This window comes from Dinoponera quadriceps, unplaced genomic scaffold (genome assembly GCF_001313825.1).
Source record: "Dinoponera quadriceps isolate SergipeBrazil2010 unplaced genomic scaffold, ASM131382v1 scaffold179, whole genome shotgun sequence".
Taxonomy (NCBI): domain Eukaryota; kingdom Metazoa; phylum Arthropoda; class Insecta; order Hymenoptera; family Formicidae; genus Dinoponera; species Dinoponera quadriceps.
The window spans coordinates 153,155-163,154 of NW_014554529.1; the positions used below are offsets into that span (position 1 = coordinate 153,155).

The 10,000-nt window shown below is 32.1% G+C and overlaps 1 protein-coding gene across 1 annotated transcript; it reads left to right on the top strand.

Annotated features, from left to right (window-relative positions):
* Window positions 1-2: 2 nt before the first annotated feature.
* Window positions 3-9,976, top strand: LOC106751749. The gene is made up of 5 exons (XM_014632802.1): window positions 3-44; window positions 367-453; window positions 784-927; window positions 1,126-1,436; window positions 5,541-9,976. Exons 1-5 carry the CDS (start codon window positions 3-5, stop codon window positions 5,743-5,745), a joined length of 789 nt encoding a protein of 262 aa, XP_014488288.1. The 3' UTR covers window positions 5,746-9,976.
* Window positions 9,977-10,000: the final 24 nt, after the last annotated feature.

Here is a 10,000-nt window from a genome sequence, read left to right on the forward strand (position 1 = left end):
AAATGGCGGTCAATTTTCAGTTATACTCCCCGGCGATCATTAGGGTGCGCTACTGTCGTTGAGAAATGAAATGCATACACTAACTTAGGCTGATATCATATATGTTATACGATGAGCATTGTCGGATATGCCGATTGGCTGTTGGATAGAGAATTTCAAAGGTCCCTAAATTTCTCTCTAGATACCTTAGAAATTCTTTGGTGCGTTTAATTTCGACACTTCGGGAGAATTTACATGTTGACAGAAAAGCAACAGCCAATCAGAACTCGGACTGGAAGTCGACAGTTTCTACTTTATCCACCGCTTAGGGTGGGACCTGATTGACGTCTCTATTGAGCACGAGCTACATTAATTGCCCGACACTAGGAAAACACTAAATCAAGACTGGCTGTGGTTAGTGATGGTCAATTTCAACGTGGTCAATCGGGACGCTTCCTACTACATACTACCAATGTGAGTTCTGATTGGCTGCTGCTTTCCCGTTTTCTGCTTTTCTGTCAAGGTGTGAATTCTCCCTTAACACTCTTTGTTCTAAGCCCGAGTATAGGTTGGGGTAGCGCGCAGACAACAACTGCCGAAGCCCGAGTATAACTCGGGCCTGGCTATTTAATTCCATTTCTGCTACTTTTAAAGTGCTTTTTTCACACTTAAAATTAATATATTGGTTACTAAGTTACAACAACATACATCAACAGAGATTTAATAATTGTCTTAATATAATATAGAGTTCAATCTAATAATAATAAAATAAATACCTTAATATATCTTGTGTTTTTTTTTTAGGAATATATTCCAGGAGGCCGACAAATAATTTCAAGGCATCCTAGATCCTTAATTAATCAACAATTATCTAATAATCGAACTGCTGGAGGAGAAAATATCCTATTAAAGAGATTCAGTGAAGTGAATATTTCGGAAAAGTCTCCTGTAAGTTCTTGAAATAATAAGCACAAATTTGAAAAAAGAAGAGAAGAAAAAACAAAAGATTTTTATAAGCTCTATTTAATTTGTATACATTTTAAGTTTTTACTTCTTCTCTATACAGTTTATGTGTTTAATATAATATATATATATATATATATATGTATGTATTAACATGTTTATGATAAAATTATATTGATATAGAAAGAGAAATGGTTGGTACGCGACAACAAAGCATGCGGAGAAAAAGAATTGTGCTATTCGGGTAAAGTGGCGGTTCATTGCAAAGGCAATCAGACTACTCGAATACTCAAAGCAACTTACACATGTGAGACAGATATTAAGCATACGATTCATTGCGACGGATTGCCAACCCAAAGGTGCGCGCGTCCAGATGATAACTTCGGATTTGTCGATAAAGTCACTCAGATACATTTCCAACGAAGTTATAACGTTCCAAATTATCATAATTTCAACAAATTCGCATCACGATCGGTCAGGAGTCCAACAATATTGTATGTATTTTTAATTTTAATAAGCGATATATTAATTACGTATCTTACATACCTGCTAGTAAAATATATTTTGCGGAGTAAGAATGTTTTCACTTTAATAAATTATTATATGCCACTCGTACATAGTCGGAATATTTAGCCTGAAGAGATAAGATATTCGTTTTTACGATCTGTAATAGTACTTTTACTTATTTCATGTAAATCTTCACTCCAAAAAATGTAGAGATCATATATTGAAAATCTGTCGCTTGTAATATGTGAAAATGGTCATCAATTAAATTGTTATCATTCATTTATTCTGCATTTGCAGTTCATTCATACTTTTGCTTGAGGCTTATAACTGGATATTTTTGCTTGAGGCTTATAACTGTTTCTTTCTCATTCATTACAATCTCTAACTTTTGTTAATGTTGGCAACGTCAAAAAATGAGGAAGGAAGTGTGAAAGAAGATATTCATTATATACCTTTAAACAATATTTTATTTTAAAAAACATATTGAACACGTGCGGATGGTAGTCATTATTCGTGTGGCTCGTAACTACGCAACGATTGCTTCGAAAAGAGAGAAATTTTACGTAAAAGGAGTGAGTTAGTAAAGAATATTGCATATTGAGAATGATACGCAACCATAAATTGCAGTTAACATTTTTCACATCGCTATTTTTATATATAAGTATATATTTTATATATATCATCATTGCGGTTCACAACTCGAAGAATCTTTCAAGTTATATTTACTTCAAAGATGGATGCGTCGACGAAGAGAAAGAGTTCTGAGGAATGGAAAATAGCTAACATTTTTATAACTAGTAGAAATTATTATAAAAGAAAAAGAAAAATCTTTCCCGTATTTTGCTCCTCATTCATATATAGAGTGTACCATTTTAAACGTTTTTGAATATCTCTTAACTCATACATAGCTTTATCCGAGGAATGTTCTTAGGATGTAGGGAAGTCTTCAGGACGTCTTTAGAACGTCTGTATTGTATGAGAAATTATATGAAATATCAAGATTCCGCTTTATCGAAGTTGTTACAAACCAGGACACATTTTAATTCAAAAAATTTGACCTTGGTTAGTTGCTCTATTAAGATAACGTCAGTCATTTACACTTTTAAATAGAATAATGTAATTTTTTTTACATAAATTGAATCTTCAGGTCATTCTACACATAAAAATATTAAAATAAGATCATCTCGTAAAAATGAGAACTTTCAGAGATATTTTACATTTTATCCTGATGCTTTTCAGTATAAGATATAAATTACTCGTAAAGTATCCCTTGTGAAAAAATAATACTGATTACAGTACTGAAAAATGTAAAAAAAAAAATGTTGAAAATACTGGAGACATGTATATTCAAAATACTACCAAATCGACCATACTGAGCTCCAAAGTACTAATGCAACCTGTACTTTCTTAATACTTCTTCTCAGTATTAATTTAGTATTTTCCCTAATACTTATTCAATACTCTAGTATAGTATAGAATCTAGTATAGTATAGAACCTTTAATATATATCTTACGTAATAAAAGTGTCGCAGTATCACAATTATGCTGCTCTGTTACAATTCCATTTTTTAATTAAAATATATATTAAAGTTTCTAAAACGTATGTTCTTCGAACGTTCCCACTTTGTTTGAATATAACCAAACCAATTGAACGTAAAGCGAACGTTCCTCGAACGTTTACGTGCTGCTTGGATACATTTTAATGCGACAGGAAATGGAACGTGATAAAGAGTATTTTCGTCATTTATTATTTTACTGCTTTGATTCGAAGAAAACGGCTGCCGAAGGTCATCGATTTATCTTAGAAACTTATTCCGAGTTTGCTCTATCAGTTGAAACATATGAGTATTGGTTTCGACAATTAAAAAATAATGATTTTTATTTGAAAGACAAAGAACGTTCAAGTCAACCAAAAGGTCCAAATTGCAGGCATTGTTGGATGAAAACTCAGCTCAAACACTTCAAGAATTAGTTAAAGCATTAAATGTTGGTAAATCAATCGTTTCTGACTTTTTACACGCAATTGGAAAGATTCAAAAAGAAGGTAAATAGGCTCCACATTAATTGTCTGATTGAATTGGTTATTCAAAATCGTTTAACCTTCAACTTACACTTCATTGCTTTCTCGTCACAAAAAGAAACAGTTTTTAAAATAAATCTACTATGATAAGCGTAAAAAATCGTGGGCAAATCCAGGCCAACCGTCGACATCGACTCCAAAACGCAATATCCACGGAAGTAAGGTTTTGTTATGCATTTGATGGGATATGAAAAGTATTTTATTATATGTATTATGTATTAAGAAGATTATATGTATTATGATCTTCTGAAACCGAATCAAAAAGTCATTACTGAGCGTTATCAACAATAATTAAACCGATTTGATTCGTGCTTTGAAGCAGAAACGTCCAATAATAGCTCAAAGAAAATATAAAGTTTTTGCACGTCAATTTTGTTGCACGATAATACTCGAACATACGTCGCAAAAACGGTTAAAGATATGTTATCGGCACTTCAACGAAAAGTCTTATCACACGTCACGTATTCACCAAACTATGCTCCTTCAGATTATCACTTATTTCGATTGAAACAGCACAGTCTTGCTGACCAGCACTTCCAAATATACGAAGAAATACAAAAATAGTTCGATGACTGGGTTGCTCCGAAGGATGAACATTTTTCTTTATCGCAAATTTCACTTATTGCCAGAAAAGTGGGAAAAAGTTTTAGCTTACGATGGGAAATATTTGGAATTAAAGATAATTAACGTTTCTTTCAAATAAACGTGATTTTCTATAAAAAAAATTCTTCAAAATGAACCGGAACATTTAATATAAATGTGTAATATAAATCTGTAATCCAGTGAACATCAACTAATAGTAACATAACATCAATGTTATCATTTCTCACTCAACAACGTAACTGTTACGTAATACACACGTTTGTCTTTACATTGTTGAGTGGGAAATAATAACATTGACGTTATGTTATTATTAGTTGATGTTCACTGGGAATATATCAATAATAATTATATAATATTTTACTCGAATACATATTATTTCTAGTATATTGCAACATTATTGCGATATTTCTGTGATATTAAGCTGCGGATATTCTTGTAGTACATATATAACACAAAAGCTTGCAGCAATGTTGTTGCAACATTACAAAAATGTTGCTGCAAGCTGTGTGTAATGCGCACAGACGCAACAAGCACATAAACACTGACTGAAACATAATACTCACTGTACACACAGAACTGCAAAAATGTTACTTGCATAAATATATAATTTATATAAACAAATACTTAAAAATAATCACATGATATAAGAATATCATATACCCACACAGCACACTTTATCCTCAGGATAATCATGTAATTATTTTCAAGTATTTGTTCCCCAAATTGTTGCAGATTTACAAATGCGATCCCACAGATATCCTAATGTCCTAGTGTGTTTGAGATATTCCAATATTCCAATCTCACGATATTCTATTGAAATCTCATAAAAACGCAAATATCGTGCCATATCTCTTTATTTTACTTAATATACCTCATATTGTGTCATCAGTAATAATTATGACACTACTTTTATCCAGCGAGAGATGTACATCGAATCGATGTCGAATTGAATCGTTAAATAGATTTTAAAACGAAATCGAAGTTACATCGAATCGACGTTGATTCGACGTCGATTCGATGAGTCATTTCTCCGAGATTTCTTTATCTCTATCATTTCCTCAAAGACACTGAGTCATGCCTTACTTCACAAGCATAAACATTAAATTTGGTTGTATCAATTGAAAAAAATTTTCCACGTACCTTCTAGAGGAGTCATTTTCATATCGTAGAATTAAAATCGAACACTTCACTTCCAAGTTATTCAATTTATAACGAACCATAATTTTTTTTTTTTCGCTTTTTGCACGACGTGTATAATCCGGACGAAGGTTAATTTCGAATTGAACACAATGGACGCAGACGCAGGTATGAGAGAAAGTCCTTTCTTTTCCACAATTGGACGCACCAATCATCCCTCTATCCGTCCTACCAATCAAAATTCCACGAATCACATTTTTATTTTTTTAAGATTTTGGCCAGCTTTTCAAGATTTGACTCCACTGTGCGGCGTTTGCGGCCGAGCCCAGTTGAAGACGTCGTGCTCGCGCTTTAGGAGTAGGATCGAGATGGTGATCGAGGCGCAGAGCGCGGCTACATCGAGTGAGAGGACTCAGGAAGGATCCCTTAAATTGAATATTAAAGCTCCTGGTTTCTCGTACTATATAGGCTACTGACAATACTGACCATTCTGTAATATTTATAAGTATTAACGAACTAATACACCTAATACTACGAGTACTGATCTCTCACTTTGCATTGAGTACTGATTGCCAGTACTATTTTTCCGTAAGGGATATTCACTTTTCAATAATCTTATCTCATCTTGGTATTTCTGTAAATGGAATAATAAGAAAAGTCAATTGATGATACTAACCTTTGCATAGTAATGTAAATTTGCAAAATGCAATTAGATTTTTTTAACATATGTCTATGGTTTTCTCATAGCAATAGATTTCACTCGTTATTCTACATGTAAAAATATTAAGATGAGACCATAAAGAATGAATACTTTTCGAGATGTTTCATATCTTGCCTGAAAGTATCGAAATATAACGTAAAATATCTCTGAAAATATCTACTTTTTTAATAAATTTACTTTAATACTTTTAAATGCAGAATAGCTTGAAGAATTGATTTATTTAAAAAATTCATATTATTCTATTTAAAAATTCAAAATATGCTTGTTATGATCTTAATAAAGCAGCTTAAATCACATTTTTTAAATTAAAATGCAACCTTCTACCTACCATACGACATCAAGAAACGGGATCTCAATATCTCACTTAATTTACGAGATATTCAAATACGTTAGTTAAAATATTTTAACTTAATGATTAGAACACCTTGTGTAATACTCCCGCAGTGTTATTTTTTCCCGTTACGCCTTTTCTTCTTCCTTCTCTCTAATCATCTCTCTAACACATGTGCGCACATACTTACATATTTTTTCTTTCTGGTATATTTGGAAATTTATATAGATACATATATACACTACACTGTCATAAAAAAAAAAACAGCATTTTCAATACATTTTTTCAAGATTTTCATTACAGTTTGCGCTCGGTAAAAGGAGATCTGTAATTATAGAATAAGACTTTTGACGTAATGTCACATATAAAGAATAACAATATTTACATTCAGTGAAACAAAATGCTCAGTAAACAATCATGATTATTTCCTCTAACAATGATGATTATTTCCTCTAATTAAAGCATACTTTAAGATGAAAGATGTAGAATATTTCAATAACTGAGCGCTTACTTAACCGCTGTGTTTCCTGAACGCCGCCGGAAAAGATACTTTAAATATCGCATGACTGCATTTATATAAACAATGCGGATTACGTTGCGGACACAGTTACGTATAATAAATACATCCAACATAAGTAGAAGATAATGTTAAATATATATATATACAAATTAATATTGATCGAGTTGAAGAATAATGGAGAAAATAATTAAATCTAACTTGCACGGAAATTCCGCCAATTCTTGAAATTTATAACATAAAAAGTTAGGTGTACAAATTAATTCGGTGCTTTTTTTCATGAAACTTAAAGTTTAATTATAAAAAGTCAAGTACAAGTTTAATATTCGAAATAATTTCCATTATTTCCTATGACTTTACTCCATCTGTCGGGCAATTGATGAATGCCCTTGTGGAAAAAACTTGGCGGTTTTGACTCCATAAAATTATCGATGCTTTTTCGGACCTCGTCAACTGTTTTAAAATACGTATCGAGAATTTCCCGAACCAATGTATATGGATGAGAACTTTCGTCCCTTTCGCGGCACGTGGTCGAAAATTATCGTGTAGCAGAATCGCCAGCCTAGTTCCATCGCCGGTAAAAGGTCTTTCTACAAGTTTTATGTGTCACAGCACCTTCACCCAAAACGGGACAAATCATTTCGGTAGACTGAGCAGCATTTTCACTCAACTGGAACGCAGAAAGGATGCAATGCCTCAGATGTTCCTTTTCGGACGACATCGTGATAACTACTGCTTTCTGAAGTTACGTCAGCAAGGCCGTCAACTATTATAATGTTCCTTACAGCTTAAGGTTGTTATTTTCAAATCACCATATAGAGCGAGAAAAAAATTTTAATTTGAACCAAAGTTATAAGACGTTAAATGTAAAGGCATCGAATTAATTTGCACACCTAATAGTTTCGGACGTATAATTTAACCAAATTTACGTGCCTTACGGCTTTGATCGGGAATACTTGAAAGTTCGTCATTTACATTTGATCTATAGTAAGTACCAAAATCTAGTCTTTTCATCTATTATAGAAATAAGAACAAAAGATACTAATTATATAATATACATATATAACGCGCACAAATATCACCTAAAGATAATTTTACATTACATAATAATATATAATAATATATGGTTCGTAACTGTACCCGCGTTGTCTACTGTTGGGTATATACTGAGTGAAACAACGAATACGCAACGAACGTGAACAACGAATGTATTCGGAAATGTATACATCTTAACTAATACGAAAAGAATGTTTGATTCACGTTCGTGCCGAATCGCTCGCGACAGGACAAAAGAAGTTCGCAAACACTCGGTTAGCTCTTGACTGTGATTTGTTCGTATTATCTTGTAATATTTTTAGATTCAAAAGTAGCTGAGTTCGGCATTGTAAATCGGAGACATCGGTTTGCTCTTAAGATTATCTTAAGACAATATTTAGCCAATGAAACAACTTTCCTGAAGCAACTAGAGTAAGTCAATGCTTTCAATTTTGAATGGTATTGACGCAGCTAATATATCAATCAGACGGAAGAGCTCATTGAATGCTTAGTGACAATAGCTTTAATTTGGCTACACGGATTCATGCTACGCATATGGCAGTGGCATCCTGCATTAATGGTGAAAACTGTTTGCCTGTATCTAGATAAAATTATCTAAACAATCATCTAGACAAATAAATAGATCATCCTTATCTTTATCTAAATGGGAAAAATACAAAATATATTCATCTTCATCTTAGGTAATAAAAAACATGTTATCTCATCTAAAAATTATCTGAAATGTTATAGTATATTCTGAACTCATTTTTCGATCAAATGAATGAAATAATATGGATCTATGCGTTAAGCCCGTATCACACTAGGGATTGGAAATTAGATTTTAACGAATCAACAAATTTCGGTCTTGTCTCCTTTAGTTTGTTTTTTTCAGCTGCACGACTGAACTGGTACGATAAGTTAGAGAAAGTTAGACAAAATATACTTGTCTCACTCAAACTTATTGCACCAATTGAACAATATAACTAAAGAGAACAGACGATTTGTTTCAATTGATCAATCCACTTTAAGTCCGTATCAAACTGTCAACTGTGAGTGAGCAATTAATAATTATTGGTCTTTTTTGTTAGATCCTTAAATTTAGAGCGATCATGTTGACGAATTACTTAACCGTTATACCATTTTATGACCTACATAATTTTTATTATAAATTTTTATAGTCTCTCATGAAAACAATATCATCTAAAAAATTATCTAGATAAGTAGCGCGACTTATATTTCATCTAAATAAATCAAAAGCAAAATCATCTAAAATGAATTTTGTGGGTGTTTATCTCATCTTCATCTAAATGAATTTGAAATCATCCAAGACAAATACTGGTGGTGAAGGTTCTTATGTCTCATGCTCTGTGAGCCCTTGGATTTGATTGATATATTTTCGCTTAAAAGTACAAGCAAATATATATTTTCACTTAAAAGTACAAGCAAATGACAGCTGAAGGAGAAACGAGCGAACAACGAGTGATTATTCGAATATTCGCGTTCGATGTTCGTTCGCTGTTCTTTCGCTCATTGTATACCCAACTCAATATATTACTGGAAGTATATGTGGATAAAAAAGAACTATAATAATGACGCAGAGGCAGTGACTAATTTGCTACGCAACTAACAAGCAATAGAATTATAATTTGATTTTAAGTAAAAATTTAAGAACGGTGCAATGATTGACATTTAGAATCATCCGGTTGAGCGTGGATAGAAACAAATTATTCGAATCACAAATGTTTTGCTTATTAATTTCTTTAAACACAAATTATGTTTTAACTGCAAGGTTAAAAATCGAGTGAATAACTTGAATATACTCTAACTACCAATTGCACTACTGAGAGTTCTCAATATTAAGATGAGATTTTGAAGAATGCGCAAACATTGCAATTCCGAAAAAAATTACTGCCGCTTAATTTTATACTTATTCTAATATTTCAACATAATTAGCAAAAAACATTCGTCTTGAATCGATTTGAATCCAGGTTTAAATCCATAATAATTAAGTGAACTATACTCGCTTGATATTTAATGTAATGATAATTTTTTTAATTCTTAACAAGATAATGATAATGATAATTTTTTAAATTTTTAACAAGGATTCTTTCCTGTTAAATTTCTAAA

Excerpts from the sequence above, each read along its gene's own strand:
- LOC106751749 (XM_014632802.1), top strand. The coding sequence starts at position 3 with ATGGCGGTCAATTTTCAGTTATACTCCCCGGCGATCATTAGG. Across the intron at positions 454-783 it reads TCCTACTACATACTACCAAT|GAATATATTCCAGGAGGCCG; the intron begins GTGAGTTCTGAT and ends TTTTTTTTTTAG. Across the intron at positions 928-1,125 it reads ATATTTCGGAAAAGTCTCCT|AAAGAGAAATGGTTGGTACG; the intron begins GTAAGTTCTTGA and ends ATATTGATATAG.